The sequence below is a fragment of the Rhineura floridana genome, chromosome 7 (genome assembly GCF_030035675.1).
Source record: "Rhineura floridana isolate rRhiFlo1 chromosome 7, rRhiFlo1.hap2, whole genome shotgun sequence".
NCBI lineage: Eukaryota > Metazoa > Chordata > Lepidosauria > Squamata > Rhineuridae > Rhineura > Rhineura floridana.
The window spans coordinates 82608412-82624674 of NC_084486.1; the positions used below are offsets into that span (position 1 = coordinate 82608412).

Here is a 16263-nt window from a genome sequence, read left to right on the forward strand (position 1 = left end):
TTAGTAGGCAATTACTGGATAAAGCTATGTTAGAAAACCTGTATCGCTCTCCAAAATACAGACCTCAAACCTGCATGTGCTGACAACACTAGCCTTCTTTACAAGGGTATACAAAAGAATGTTACTATTCATGGAGTCTTAAGCTAAGAGCTACCAAAGATAATGCTATTTATGCAGCCTTGATGCAGTTAACTGTATCTAGTTATAAAAACACTGAGTGACACCCAACATCTGTCATGCTCAGATCACAGCAACTGTCTACTGTGAGTATGACTTAGGCTGCAAACCAATACACACTTATCTGGGATGAAGTCCCATAGAATCTAATGGAACTTACTGCTGAGTAGACATGTATTGGATTGCATCTTTAGTTGTATATCACCATTGTTAGCCAACAAATTTAGATCCCAAAGAATAACAGTTTACAGAATGCTTTTCACTTAATAAAATTCACAATTTAATTAGATCCAATTATCGTTTAAAATGCAACATATTTATTATATACATTTGTAGTTATTCTGTCTTGAACGTATATGCAATATACATTGCAAAAGCAATCCTATCCACTCTGCTTATTACTGCAGAATTCTAAAAGTGTGCCAGCAATTGTTCACAGATATGAGATGCCACACAAAGGCACAAAACTAAAGATGAATAATTTAGGGGCAAAATAGCAAAAGACAACTGAAAGAACAAACTAATCCTTCCTTGACAAATGCTTAAATATATAATTGATATCATTTCCAGATTTTGGGAAATATGGACTGAGAAATGACAGAAATCCATGACATTTATTCCTAGTTCCTTATTCAGTTCAGAGATACATTTGCAGCATGAGCAAACAACTGAAATTTTAACAATTCTACACCACAAAATAGCTTTGGGAAACCATAACCCATGCCACCAGGGACTGTTCATAAAATAATGTCCTGGAAACAGTGTGTCCAAGACAAAACATAGGTAATGAGTAGTCTTTCCTACCAGAAAAATATATTAAAGCAAAAGGTACACATAAACACCCTGCTTTTGACACCCTGCTTTTGACACCCTGCTTTTTCCTTTTAAAATAAATGTTTGATGCTTAAAAGACTTTAATTACACCACAGAAAAGATCACTTGCTCTGTAGAGGGATGGGTGGATCAGGAATATATTCTACATACACACTCATGTACTCAAGCGGGAAAGGCAGGCTCCAGATTACTCATGAGGTATACACTTTGCACACAAGTGACTCATGTAATAAGGCAAGAATCAACTGGCATACCATCTTTCCTTGATTTGAAGAATTAAAATGATTAATTTTATAGCATTATAGCAACAGTACTGAATACATGCATTGATATAATAAGTTGGGCAGTACTAGACTGATAAACTGATTAAAGACATTCTAGTAAAGTTACCTATTCTATTAAAATTACCATTACTGTGACTCAAAGCCTCCATTTCTATTTTAGTATGCTACTTGCTGGTTATTTTCAAACTTATAATCAGACCTCAACTTTGAGCTTTATGATGGGCGTGCACAAAATGCAGAAACAAACATGACTGAAGTAGAGAGAAAACCAAAATAAAACTACACAAGTCACAGAAATACAATAGTAAAGCCAAGCACACAGACTTAGATCTTAAAGTAAGCCAAAAGAAGCCCCCCCATCATAAAAAACCCTCTCTGGTGCATTGGGGGTCCTTCTGAACAATGTGGGATGGGGAACAAGGAGTAACCCCGAAGTGCATGGCATCCCTTCCTCATAGTCCTCCCTTGAAATCATTGTTCAAGAGAGATCTCTAACCCTCTAGGGAAGTTTGGGGTCGGGGAGGGGGAAAGAGATAGGAAACTTTCCTTCCATGAGCTTTCTTCCATTCCCTTATCTCAGAATCCAAGCAAGTTTTTAAGCACCAGCTCTTAGTCAACTGATCTAAATCCAAGTGATCAAAAATAAGCATCAGGAACTTAATTAAAATCCAAGAGTTGAAGATTCGGTATGAAGATTTTTCATAACAGAATAAAATTTCTGTGCTTATGCATAACAGATGGAGCCTAGCATAAAGTCGCTCTTGATTTTAACTCATTGCAGAAATTCAGAATGAAGTGTCTGATGCGCAATATTAAGTATAGCTAGTCTTTACTGCTGTCATGAATCATACTACCTTACTGAATTGAACAGAGAATCCAAGATTTCTGTACTATTCAGGAATATGAAAGCTTATTTCAGTCAAGAAATTAGACTACGAAATTTTCAAGGGTATAATCCTAACCACCCTTATTTCCAACTGTGGCTTGTATGTTATTTTCAGTAACACTTATTTCCTAATTACTGAAAATAACATACAAGTCACACTTTTTAAATCAAAGTTCCACAGAAATGCTGTATCAGAACTGGTAGCCTATGGCTTTCCAGGAGATGCTAGATTAGAACTCTGATCATTCCATTGACAATGGTGACTGGGGTTGCTGGGATATGGAGTCCAACAATAACCAGGTTATTGCTTTTCCGCCCCTATCCCACTGCTATATCTCTCCATGATAATTTTTGAAAATAAAAGTGAATTTGGAAGAGTTAAAAGAAGAGAATAAAATACTAACAAAAAGTTAAAGCACAAATAGTGTAGTTTCATTTATTCTACAATTTACACTTCGGGGTTCTGTGCAAAAACACAGTAATATAATACAATCCAACAAAACAGCAGAGAGAAAACAATTTACAAGGTCCCAGTTAAAAAATGCCCACTGAAATAAACCATCATTTGAAAGGAGATAATGAAGGGGCAGACTAGTCTCCAGGAGATCATCCTATAACCTGGGTATTACAATAGCAAAGACCCTTTCTTGTCTCCACCAGTTGCACCTCTATCAACACAAGGAAAGCAAAGCAAGGCTCAGAACAAGAGCAAAGTTCCAGCTGGTTTCCCCAAGCTATGTAGGACATCTAAGGACCAAATCAGCTCCTTGAAATTAAGGCTGGATTCCAATACACACTTACCTGGGAGTAAGTTCCATTGAACCCAAATGGAGCTTACTTCTGAGTAGACATGTACTGGATTGCAACCTAAGCCTACAAAGAAATCAGAAGCCCTTTAAGTTGGTGCAACAACATTCCTAGTAACTCCAGATAACCCTTGGGCTGCAGCCTTCCAAACCAACTGAAGTTTCCCAACTCTTCAAGAGGAGTCTCATGTAGAGTACTTTTAGAGTAATCCAACTTGGGTGTGACTAAAGCATGAATGACTGAGGCTTGGTCTGATTTCTCCAGGAAAGGGCACAAGATGGTGAACCAGAGTTATGTTACTTGCACATCCATAAGTGGCTGGATCCAAGAGCACCCCCAAAATATATGAGCCTGATGCTTTGGGAGAGTCCAACCCAGGCTATAACAGGGTAAATAACCATTTCAAGATCATGAGTACTACCAACCAACAATATTTCTGTCTTGCCTTAGATGTTCAGGAGAATCAGCAGGATCACAATTCCCTGCCTCCCAGAATATGTCATTTACCATAGTTAACAAGGAAGTCTCAGTCCCATACCAAAATGAAAGTTACTGAAACATATGAAAAGCCCTGCTGAATCAGACTGAAGACCATCTAATCCAGCATGCTATTCTCACAGTGGCCAACAAGATGCCTATGAGAAGCCTGCAAGCAGAACCAAGTGCAACATTCTTCCCCACTTGCAATTCCCAGCAATTAGTATACAAAGGCATAGTACCTTCAGCATCATAGTTACTAGCCAGTGATAGACTTTTAAAGACATCCAAGTTGATGGCCACCATTACATCTTATGAGAGACAATTCCATAGTGAAGCTATGAGCTAAAAAAGACATGCTTGGAAATTGTACTATTCTGCTTCCTTTGTGTTTTTCCCCTCAACACACTTTGTACTTGCCCTATCAATCTCTTATTACGCAAACATCCCAATTCTACTATCTGATGAGGTAATGCTTTAAAATGCTGTTTTGCTTTCAAAAGTCGTATCACACACTCCCCACCCACCATAAATCAAGCAATGTGAAACTCAAAATGTATAGGACAGTATTTAGTTATGAGCATGGGCTTCTTCCTTTTCAGAGTTACTTTACACAGACCTTGCTAAACCCAATGTTTAGAAAACAGCCTGTCTTTTTTAGAGGACAAAAGCTTAAGTGATAAACAGCACTTTGCAGAAATTGTAGAGAAACAATGTTATATGAAAAACTCAAACAAAATTCCAATCCAGAGAAAAACACTCAATTTTTTTTAGCAACATGCCGTGTTGAATAAAACACTGATCTCCTATTTTTATAACAAAATGCATCTGACAAAAACTTCTTTAATGCTTGCATTTTGACAGAGTGGTCACATGAGGAGAATCCAACGCATGTAGACAAGAAGTTTGTCTATTTTTTAGAATTGAAATGCAAAACCAAGCCAACAAACCACAGACAAAGGGAACAACTTTGCATTAGCCAAGGGGTAAAATGGGTGGTCCAAGACTATGATCCAAGACTTTCCAATCTTCTGTTTTCCTTACTGTAAGCAGCGATTAAGCATCCTGACTCCTATGCCGAACTGTGACAATAAGTTATGACCAAGAGAAAAATCATCATCTTTGCCATAAGATGTAAAAAAATAGAACCACCAAGAGCATTCTAAGGACAATGGAATCTTTATAATGTTGTGAGAAGTTTGCAAGTTTCTAGAGGACGACAGTGTTTAAACATATATATTTCAGGACAATACTACCCCATAAGGAAAACAATATTTCTTACCTTGAATACTTTGCCAAAAGCACCATCGCCAAGTTCTCCTATAATTTCCCAATAGTCCTCTGGGTTTAAGTCTCTCTTGACATGCTCATACTGCTTCTTCTTCTTTTCACCTCCTAACTTGAAGATCTTACGAAAATTAAAGAATGACATTTTTACGTCTTTTAACTAATGCAAAAACTGACCAACCAACCCCCTTCAGATTAAGTATACAGCAGTTTGGCTCTTTCCCGCAATTGTTCTTCCTTACTGTATGATCCAAAGAGATAAAAGGCAGAAAACTGCGGCTGTTATACCATGTGAGAAATCTGATGCTGCCAGCAGAAAAGGGCACAATTTTTCACTGTAAGATTTCAGATTCAGTATACAATAATCCAATGTCAGGTGCAACAGATTCTTTCAAGTCTTTCACTCTAGATTTAATAGCCAAAGGATTGCTTCATCACTAATTTCTCGCTCATCATAATCACACCACGGCAGATGGTAAGGCCCCAATAATGCTACCAGAAATAGTGCATTGATGGTCTACTGCCATCAATTATGTTTGGGGGCTGAAAAAATACCAAGCATCGTATTTTCAATGATGCAATCAACATCTGGTGGAGGATACTTGTGCCAAGCTACAAAAAGGCAAATAACTGTATTCAAATCCTGCTGCCCCAATATTACTTATTTAGCAGCAGAGATTATAGGCACGACTTCAGGACACCACTTCCATTTCCTTGATGGGTGATAGCTTCAAAATTCCAACGCTTTGAAGACTAGGCATCCTCCATCTTCTAGGTTAAAAAAAATAAAGAAAATACCACGATTATCTGACTGGAGTCAGTTCTTCGCCTGTTGAGGAGAGGGGAAAGAAAAGAAAGAACGTAGTCCTTGACAACTCATGAACTCCCGGTTCTTCCCCAAAAGAAATTGAGCCAAACCCCTTAATAATTCAAATTCAATCATGGTGTTTTCTTAAGGCATGAGGGGCTCCATGAGAGTTTTAGAGGAATAAAGTGGAGCCACCCAACTTACAAGGACGGTGTGAAAGACGCCCCCCTCCCGCAATCTGTGTGGAAAAGAGAGGAGGGTGGGTGGGGTGGAGAGTGACCTATTTCTTCACATGGGAAAACTGCATCTACTTGCCTCCTCATAACTCCCACCCTTTTCGGGGGGGGGCAGAAGAGGGGAAGGAAAAGACGCGAATAAAGGCGCCGCCTACCTGTAGAAGCCGAATTGAATCTCTCACACGGTCCGAGAGCGACGCATTGCCGCCGCCTTCTGTATTCCCATTTCCTCTGTGGGGGCGGGGCAGAGCAATAAGCCTTCTTGTGCCGATTTCCTCTTCTCCTCCTCCGTCCCCCCCTCCCCAAGCTCGGCTGCGTCTCAATTCCCTCTCTCAACGACCGTCATGCGGCGCACGCTCCCCCTCAGCCACTCTCGACAGACTGTGGAAGACCCGCTCCCAACTCTCTCTCGCTGGGACACCTCCGCCCCACTCCCGACCTCAATGCCTGCTTTGCAGTAAGCTACGCATGCGCGCTTGTACTCGAGTTCCGCCAGATACCTCTTTCCCCGGCTCGCCCTAACTACGGTAGCCGGGTTTCCAAATAAAAAAAGAGGAGGGGCACAAAAAAGTAGCGTTGCCGCCAAACATAAACTTCCTTCCGGTTTCTACTTCTCCCTTTACGTGTGACGCCAGGGAATGCGCCCCATTGAAGGCGGAGAGCCAATAAGAGTGCGCTGAGCTCTATGAGCAAATGGGGAAGTGCTGACGAGTTCGGGTAAAGAGAGAGATCCAAGCCCATTAGTAGATCTGAGAGAGAGTGGGGATTGTAACTCTGTGAAAAAAGGGGTGGTTAAAGGTGTTGCTTTCTTTTTCGCTAGTTAATGTGAGGTTGTTGTTGGCGATTTCTGTGTAGATTTGTTATCGAAGAAATTAAAAAGAACAGGGTAAGGTTTTCTCTCTCCCCAATATATATACTGTGAAAGACCAACCCAAATGGTGTTTGCATTTTGACCAATTTGTAGGGTAGTACAATATCTCAGAGAGGAGTTCAGGTCTTCTGCTCCCCTGGTGCATTCACTACAGCTACCCAATTTGATAGAAATATCTGTGGGCTATAGGTACGTTCTTAAACCGCAAGGTTTTTTGCCTATTAGTGAATTTCCCTGCTTTTTAATCCTGGAGGGAAGAAATGGGATCCTGTCCAAGGTTGCTGAGAATGGATTGATCATTTGCATGCTTATTGAGTTCAATGGGATTGACTTCCCTGCAATCATGCATAGGATAGGTGAAACTGAGGGGAGGGGGAGGGGAGGACTGGGATGGGAGCAGGCAGGAGGAGAAGGGATGGGAAAGACAGGTTTGATCATTTGCATGTTTATTGAATCCAGTGCAATTTACTCCCATGCAATCATCCTTAGGATAGGTAAAACTGATAGGGGGGAGGGCTGGAGTGGGGGGGAGGAGGAAGGAGGAAGAAGGAAGAGGGGAGGGGAGGACGAAGGGAGAGGAGAGGGGAAGGAGGGGAAAAGCAGGTCTGATCATTTGCATGCTTATTGAGTTCAATGGGATCTACTCCTATGCAATCTTGGTGAGGATAGGAAAAACTGACCATGGGGGGGAGTGGGAGTGGGAAGGAGAAGGAGCATATTGGAGGGGGGCAAAGGAAGGGGGAGGGGAGGGCAGGTTTGATCATTTGCATGCTTATAGAGTTCAGTGGTATTTACTTCTGTGCAATCATGCTTAAGAAAGGTAAAATTGACCATGGGGAGGAGGAGAAGGGGGGAGGAAGAGGAGAAGAAGGGGGGAGGGGATTGGAAGGGGGAGGGGGAGGGGGAGGGAATGGGTAAGAGGGAGGGGATAGGAGGGTGGGTTTGATCATTTGCATACTTGTTGAGTTCAATGGGATTTATTTCTATGCAATCATGTTTGGAAATGGAAATGGACTGCCTTCAAGTCAATACCCACCTATGGCGACCCTTTGAATAGGGTTTTCATGGTAAACCGTATTCAGAGGTGGTTTCACCATTGCCTTCCTCTGAGGCTGAGAGGCAGTGATTGGCCCAAGGTCACCCAGTCAGCTTCATGGCTGTGTGGGGATTCAAACCCTGGTCTCCCAGGTTGTAGTCCAACACTGACCCAGAGAAGGGGCAGGGAGGGGAGGGGGAGGACATTGGGTGGGTGGGCACTGGGCAGAAGGGAAGCCCCTTTCCTTTCCAAAAGCAAAACATTGTAAACAGTATCATTCTTTTTCAGGCTTTCCCCCACCTTTTTATTCTACATCAGGCACATGTAGCCTCCCAGCCAAATTTGAACCAAAGCTTTCCCTGGCCGCATCCACACCAGGCCTTTATTTCACTTTGGACAGTCATGGCTTCTCTCAAAGAATCCTGGGAAGTGTAGTATGTGAAGGGTGCTGAGAGTTGCTAGGAGGCGCCCTGTTCCCCTCACAGACTTCAATCAGAGTGGCTGACTGTTAAACCAGTCTGGCCACTGGAGCTCTCTCAGTGGGACAGGAGTCTCCTCTCAGCACCCTTCACAAACTACACTTCCCAGGATTCTCTGAGGGAAGCTATGACTGTCTCATGTGAAATCAAAGTTTGGTGTGGGTGTGGTCCCCTGATTAGCCAAGCCAAGCAGTTGTTAGGCTTTTAGAACACAAACTACACTTCCCAGGATTCTCTGAGGGAAGCTATGACTGTCTCATGTGAAATCAAAGTTTGGTGTGGGTGTGGTCCCCTGATTAGCCAAGCCAAGCAGTTGTTAGGCTTTTAGAACACTGACAGTTGGTTCCTACTGTGCATGCCCCGTGCTACCATTGGCTTCCAGCCAAAATTTCTTAAATTAATTAAAAATCAGCTAGGCATTTTTTAAACTTTTAAACTGCAGAAGATGGTCAGAGTATGGGTCAAGTCTGTATTAGGATTACAGGTACTCTGTGAACATGGCTGATTTTTAATGAATTTTAACAGATTATGAGAACTCTCAGAGAAAAAAGTCCAAAAGGTCTCTGGGTTTTCCCCCTCTCTTTTTAGACTTTGAACTCTTTATTCTCTCTGACTGTTTTGTGTATGATTCTCTTTGACTGTTTTGTGTATCGCCATGAAAATTGACAGGGTTGTTAAGCAAGCATTTCTGAGTTCAGGACTATATGTTTTGTAAGGTTTTGTTTTGAAATGAGCTTATGGGAAGCATCAGAATGGCATGGGGGTATTTTCAATTTAACATTGCGGAATGTGAAAAATCCCTGCTGGCTATAGTATACAGCCACTCTTGTGGCTGTATATTAAAACCCCTATATAAGAGCATTTTATTTTGGTGACCTGCTTGAAACTTGTATAGCTTCATGTGTTGATTCTCCCTGCATGCCGTCCACATGGAGCTGACCCTGAGCAATTATTTTCCCTCCCCTGGAGAGCCTGAGGCTTTGTTTTAGCAGCACCTACTGCTGCCATTCATAAATGAGCTGAAGGAAATGTCAATTGCTGGAGCCGCACAGCGGAGTGGGGAAAAATGAATTAAGGCTAAAATGGAGGCAAAGGCAAGAAAGAGGGAAAGAAAACCAGCCTGAAGCAGAGCTTCTGTGTGCTGGCAATGAGTGAGCTTGAGAGAAGGAAAGAGGCAAAAAAATGGAGAGGAGTAGAGTTGCCAGGTTCAGTATCTGAGACTGATCCTGTATCTTTAGGAGAAGAGAAAGTCAGCCAAGTGCAGGTGTTCTTGCAACCCTGTAATAGGAAAAACCACAAGGTGGAATTCTCCCTCCCCCCTGCACAATTTTTAAAGATACAAAAGATCTCTTGGTTGCCACTTCCATTTCCTTGATGGATGATAGCTTCAAAATTCCAACGCTTTGAAGACTGGGCATCCTCCATCTTCTAGGTTAAAAAAAATAAAGAAAATACCACGATTATCTGACTGGAGTCAGTTCTTCGCCTGTTGAGGAGAGGGGAAAGAAAAGAAAGAAGGTAGTCCTTGACAACTCATGAACTCTCGGTTCTTCCCCCAAAGAAATTGAGCCAAACCCCTTAATAAATCAGTGGTAAAGTACTTTCTGTTGTGTGCTTTATATTTCCTCGTAAAGGTGAAGAGAGAGAAATATAGCCAGGACTCTTCCAATAATTTGATGTCTGAGGTCAGCAGTGATACGGGGGGGGGGGCGGAATGGCCGTGGCACAGAGATGGCAAGGTTGGGGATACTTTGGTGGAATGCAGCACAAGCCTGCACGTGTGTGCCCACACTGCTGCTTTACCCACCCCTACCAAGTGAAGAGGAAGACTTACTGGACTGGTGTGTTCCTGCTGCTCCATTACCAGCCCCTCTGATACTGGTTTTGGCTCCGGTATTTGACTCACCCATTCTGGTTCCAGTCCTGGTGGTACAATCAAAATCGGACTCTACCACTGGTCCTAAAACAACCCCAGAACACAGAAAATGGGCAGTTGGTCAGGGAGCTACTCCAACTGAAGTCAGGTTCACTAATTTAGAAAAGGGTTCCTGCACTGATAAATTCCTTAGCCCTTCTCAGACCAGAGTGAACACTCCTTACAGTACCAATTTTCCATTGCAGCAAATGCCAGATGGTACTGGAAGCATTGAAGACGTACACATACTATGGTCGGCAGCAGACCTTCATCATATTTGTCAGACCATGCCCAAGATCAGGGAAGATCCTAACAGGTTTGGGGAAGAATTACAATTAATAACTAACTGTTATAGACCAACTTCGGCTGACATAACTCAACTCCTTCATGGTATTCTGCCCAGAGAAACATTGCAACATCTTTTAACTGAAGCCCGCTGCCCACGGAATGCAGCTCCTGGCACCCCTGGTGCTTACAACCAAGCCCTAGAGAATCTCCTCAAAGCAATCCCTGTAGTCTGCCCACAGAGAACTGATTGGTCAGAAACACAATCCTGTACCCAACAAGACACTGAAAACCCTCGAGATTTACTCCAACATTTGAGAGATGTCTTTGAGCGACGCCCCAGCATGGAGGATGCAGAACAGACTGCCCCTCAAGCCATTGTTGCTGCCTTTGTCCAAGGTTTACAACCTAAGCTCCACACTACTGTTGAGAATGGTGTAATCAGTTGGCAGACCAAACCCATTAACAACATAGTTGGCGCCACCGTCTATTTCTGGGAAAAGGAAAGGCAGAATAAAAAGGGAAAGAATAGCATTTAATGATGTTGCAACTTAATAAATTGGATAACTGCTGCAACCTAAACCATTCCCAGAATCATTATCTATTTATTTATTTATCTATTATTTGATTTATATCCCGCCCTTCCTCCCAGCAGGAGCCCAGGGTGGCAAACAGAAGTGCTAAAAACATCAAAACACCATAAAAACAGACCCTAAAATACACCAAAACAAAACAACTTTAAAAACATTTTTTTTAAAGCTTTTAAAAGCACAAGCTGATTTGGTTTTCTAAATAGCTTTAATATTTTCAGTACTTCACATATTAAGGAGGACTAGAAAGGTATTAATGGATGAAGGTGTGGAATATTTTCCAGATTTTAAATCTATTCCACTTTCTCATCTTACAAACCTGAACATACTTCTCCATAATCTTGTTTTTCAGACTTTTCGGAATGTAGGTGAGCTATAAAATCTCAAATAGTTTATTCCAATTAAAGATTGTTCTTGACTGCTCTTATTACATATACGAACCATTATTCAGTTTCTAATTTGATTATGGCTTTAGGCAAAAATAAAAGGCAAATTCTCATGTCAAATTATACACTGAGCACATGGGAAAGCAGCAAGATCATGCTGGTGATGATGAGTTTGTTTTGAAATGGTATGTGTGTGTACATCTTAATATGTCTACACCTGATTTACACTGTGCTTACCTCTGAAAATTGGGGAAGGATGCTTGCATGTGTAAGGCCTACCTGTGTGGAAATATATTCATTTATGCAAGCCATTGTGTGCAAATGGTGCATAAGAGGGCTTCCCTCTTCTTCTCCTTGTGTGCCCTGCACCCTTCCCAAATCTACTGTAGAGGGTTAGGGAACCCCCAGAACAGATTTAGGGGATGTGCAGGGAGAGGATTAGGGGGGAAGGTGCATTGCACAAGTATAAATCCTTGTGCTGACATGATGTTTACTTAGTGCTACTCTGGATACAAGCCAAAGTCAAATGTGTGGTGAGGTGATTCTGCTGCTTTATTGTAAATGTAGTGAAACAGGTTTTTAAATTTAGCTCTCTTAAGCTTGCCCTAGTGAGCTACTGGTTAGAAAGGGCCAATATCAGATTTGAAAGATTTATTTAAAGCACAGCAGACAAATGATGAAAACATATATAAACTCAGCAATTACTGACATCTAATAACAAAAAGAATTATAAATGGAACAATAAGATGCATGTGATGATTAATGGGGTTATACTCTCTTGCCCACTGGGACAAATAAAGATCCTCGGTGCCATATAGTTTCTCTTCCTTATTCAGATGATGCCAGTTACTCAGCTGTTTGGAAAAGAAAAAATGTGTTGTCAGTTAAGGAATTAAGAGTTATCCTGGATAGATTCTTAAAATGGGATTGCATGTTAAATAAAAATGTGAGTTAGAATGGGTTCTTGCTTTATGGTTCAGGAGTTAGATTTAAATTCCTGCTCATTCATTAGTTCTGTGACCAGCTCAAGCATATCTCTGCAGGCCCAATGAGTTGCTGAACTGGCTAGGGTGGAAATAACAGCTTTATGTCTGTTCTGGGTAAATTGTTGGAAAATATTATTAAGTATATAAAGTTGGCAAGCTTATGGAACGATGGATGTTGCTGAAGAATCAACAGGGGTTCTGTAAAGATGTCTTGTTTCATTAAACTTTAAAGAGTTTATTGAAAGTGTCAACAAGCATGTGGAAACAGGTGGCATTGTTTATTTGGACTTTGAAAAGTCTCCTGAGTAAACTTAGGGCAGCTGGGGGATAACAGGAGTTACCAATCCTCTTGTGGGTTAGTAACTGGTTAATGAACAGGAAGCAGGAAGTAGAAATAAATTGATAATTCTCACAATGGAGTCTAAACAATGGGTTCCCCAAGAATCTGTGTTGGGACCAATGTTCTTGATCATGTTCATCAATGATCTGGAATTAGGATGAACAGTGAGGTTGCCCAGTTTGCTGATGACACCAAATTATGTAGGATGGTAAAAGCAAAAATGAATAGTGAACAATTCCAAAAAGATCTCTCCAAACTGGGAAATGGGCATTAAAATTGCAATGTGGTTCAGTGAAAGGAAGTGTAAAGTGATGCACGTTGAGCAAAAATCCCAACTTCATTTATACACTGTTAGGGTCAGAAAAGGACCTTGAGGTTGTGGTAGATACCTCGACAAAAACCCTGACCCAAAATGTGGTAACTGTGACAAAGGCAAATTCCATGTAGGGAATAGGTAGGAAAGGAAACAGAGATGAAACTATGTCAATAGCTTTATAAAAATATATGGTGAGATTACTCTTGGAATACTGTGTACAATTCTTGTCATTGTCAAAAAGGATATTGTAGAGCTGGAAATGGTGAAGAAAAGGGAACCAAAATGATCAGGGGTCAGGAGCAGGTTACACATTTGGGGCTTTTTAGTTTAGAAAAGGTGAATAAGATGACACATTAGAGAGATATAAAATTATGCATCTTGTGGAGAATTTCCCCCCCTTTCTGTGCCTGTATTACAGAAGAAACTGAATGGTGGAAGATTCAGGACAGGCAAAAGTAACAACTTCACACAGGGTATAGTTAAACTATGGAATTATATGCCACAATATGATGGACACCAGCTTGGTTGGCTTTAAAAGGAGATTAGACAAAACTCTGGGGGGAAAGGGTATCAGTGGCTATTAGCCAAGATGGCTATGTTATACCACTACAATCAGCGACAGTATGTCTCTGAATACCAATTGCTGGGAATTGCAAGTGGTGAGAGTGCTGTTACACTCAGGTCCTGTTTGTACTGTTCCAATAGTAGGCACTTACTTGGTTGGCCACTGTGAGAACATGATGATGGACTAGATGGGCCTTTGGATCTGATGCAGCAGGGCTCTTAAAGTTCTTTTGTCTTGCAACATCTGCTCTTTGGCTTATTTTCCCCCATATATTTATCCCAACTCCTTTACTTGTTTCACTCTGATCTTTTCTCTGCCTTTAAGTTTATATTCTATATATTTCATATGTCTCTTTCGTTGTGTTCTACATTCACATCTTCTCCATCCTAATATATGTATACTCAAGGATAGTTCAGCAAGCTTACCCAGTAGCAGGAGAGAGATTGTCGGATCTAATTTCTGGTATACCACATTAATATTATGTTGGCCTTTCTGCAGTTGCTTCATTAATCTAGAGTTGCACTGCATGGTAATTTTCTGACTATCCAAAACTATACAAATTTACACATTCTCTGTTAAGCTAGTCATAGGACTGTTAATCATACAAAGTTTTCAAAGCACTAGTGGGTTTAAAGCTACTTCGTTATCCCTTTGACCTAAATAATGCTTAATTGATGCCACTAATGCATGCATGGCAGGTCATTATGTATGTCATTATTGAATTCATAGGGATGAACACATTATTGAATTAATGCTGGGAGGAAGGGCAGGATATAAATCAAATAAAAAATAAATAAATAAAATTCCTCACCTAGCTGAATAACTCACAGAGTAGACCAATTGAAATTAATGGACTTAATTAAAGTCCATTGGCTAAAAATGGGTCTGCTCTGAGTATTACTCAGTTGTATGCAGCCCAGTCAGTCAAACAATGCTTCTGTAGTTCATATATGTGTAACTGCATTATTGAGGTGTAGCAGATAATGTATTTATATGCCATGTCATCTGAACTATTCACTCAAAGTATGGTCAAACTAAGCAGGGTCCAAAGACTGAAGTGGAATAGGGGAAATGGTACTCCCAAATCTGTGTTTAATTAATGTTTCTTTTGAGTGCTTCAAACAAAAACTAGTGGCAAGTCTTTTCTCCTATTAGGAAAAAAACCCCATGAAGTACAAACTATAGGTCACAGGAGGAATTGTGCAACACATGCTGTGCATGCCAGGGTTGAACTAATTAAGAGAAAGCCCTGGAGAGAGTGAAAGTAGTCATTATGTTATAACTGATGTTGTAGTCCTAGTTGCTGCTAATAGTGTAATGTCAGCAAGGAAAATAGCAACTCTAAATTGGTGTAGGACTTTGGGCAGTGGGGGGCAAAGCCTACTGTGACAAATCTTTAGCTGCCTGAATTTTCCCGCTTGTGCTAACCTTTCAGGTAACATTGCAGGTTGCTTGACTCTCATTGCGGATCTTGGACTACATCTTGCAAACACTCTGTTAGAAGCTGTGCTTGTGTTTGGTTGATACATCATCGTGGAGCCAAGTCAGTCACTTCTGAATGTTTGCTACAGCCACAGAATCGGAAGAAGAGGTCCCCTCATTGTTATGGGGATTGGATCCCATCTTTTCAGCCTTTGCAAGACTATATATTAAAGATATACAAGAAATGAAAGAATCAAAACAGATTCCAGGTGAGTGACGAGATTGCTATGATATGCATAACAACACTGGTTTTAATGAAAAACCTAACTGTACTGTGCTATAGTGGCTGACAATCTGGGTCAAAAGTCAACTGAAAGAGAAAATGAAAGGACCCTTCTTACTGTGTATGCCAAGCTTGCCTTCCTCAGGTAGTCGGAAACACATAAATCCAGTCCTTGCTTGGGTTCACTGGCCTCAGTCTACCATATACTGAATGTTTTCCCATCAACATTTTCAGTGAAAAGTAGTGCTTTCTGAAAAGGTAAAACATTCCCAGAATGCCTCTTCCCTGCATTCCTTCATTGGCAGTTTGCTTGTAGTTGGTAGCTGCTTAAGCATCAGTTGAATTTTTTTCTTTCCAACTGGGACTGCTTCTGAGAAGTGATCACAACAAATCAAGAATTGCACAGGGAGCATGATGACATCCCATTATCACATAAACCAAACTGATTGGGCTATGTGACAATGTCACTAAGCCAGTCAAGAATGAAGGTAATTTATTTATTTATTATTTATTTATTTATTTTATTTCGTTTATATACCGCCCTAAGCCTGACGGCTCTCTGGGCGGTGTACACAAGAGATAAAAACAGCACAATATATAACTACAATAAACACAATAAAGTCAAAAACCAAAAACAAACAAATAACAAAAAGCAAACAGCATCATAATACAACATAAAAAGTACAGTTAAAATACACTTTAAAAACAGATTAAAATACACTTTAAAATGCCTGGGAGAATAAAAAGGTTTTCACCTGACGCCGAAAGGATAGCAGCGTCGGCGCCAGGCGCACCTCATCGGAAAGGCTGTTCCACAATTCGGGGGCCACCACCAAAAAGGCCCTAGATCTAGTCACCACCCTCCGAGCTTCTCGATGAGATGGCACTCGGAGGAGGGCCTTAGATGTTGAGCGCATTGTACGGGTAGGTTCATATTGGGAGAGGCGTTCCACCAGGTATTGCGGTCCCATGCCGTGTAAGGCTTTATAGGTC

General features: G+C 41.1%; 2 protein-coding genes across 8 annotated transcripts in view; one reads left to right on the forward strand and one right to left on the reverse strand.

Annotated features, from left to right (window-relative positions):
* SLK (STE20 like kinase) overlaps window positions 1-6375 on the reverse strand; it is a 64173-nt gene extending 57798 nt beyond the window's left edge. Inside the window, exons 1-2 of one of the 2 annotated variants that reach the window (XM_061636080.1) lie at window positions 5952-6375; window positions 4748-5581 (exon numbers count right to left, since the gene is read on the reverse strand). In XM_061636080.1, the coding sequence (XP_061492064.1) occupies window positions 4748-4897 (150 nt within the window). In that variant the 5' untranslated portion in view covers window positions 4898-5581; window positions 5952-6375. The remainder of the gene's footprint in view (window positions 1-4747; window positions 5582-5951) is intronic. The other variant, XM_061636081.1, reaches the window with a different exon arrangement.
* Window positions 6035-16263, forward strand: part of STN1 (STN1 subunit of CST complex) — a 33571-nt gene continuing 23342 nt past the window's right edge. For 2 of the 6 annotated variants that reach the window (XR_009764025.1, XM_061636082.1), the window contains exons 1-2: window positions 6521-6682; window positions 15013-15256. Coding sequence is in view for 5 of the 6 variants with exons in the window: in XM_061636082.1 (XP_061492066.1) it covers window positions 15124-15256 (133 nt within the window). In the remaining variant the exon portion in view is untranslated. The other 4 variants (XM_061636086.1, XM_061636084.1, XM_061636083.1 and 1 more) reach the window with 4 other exon arrangements.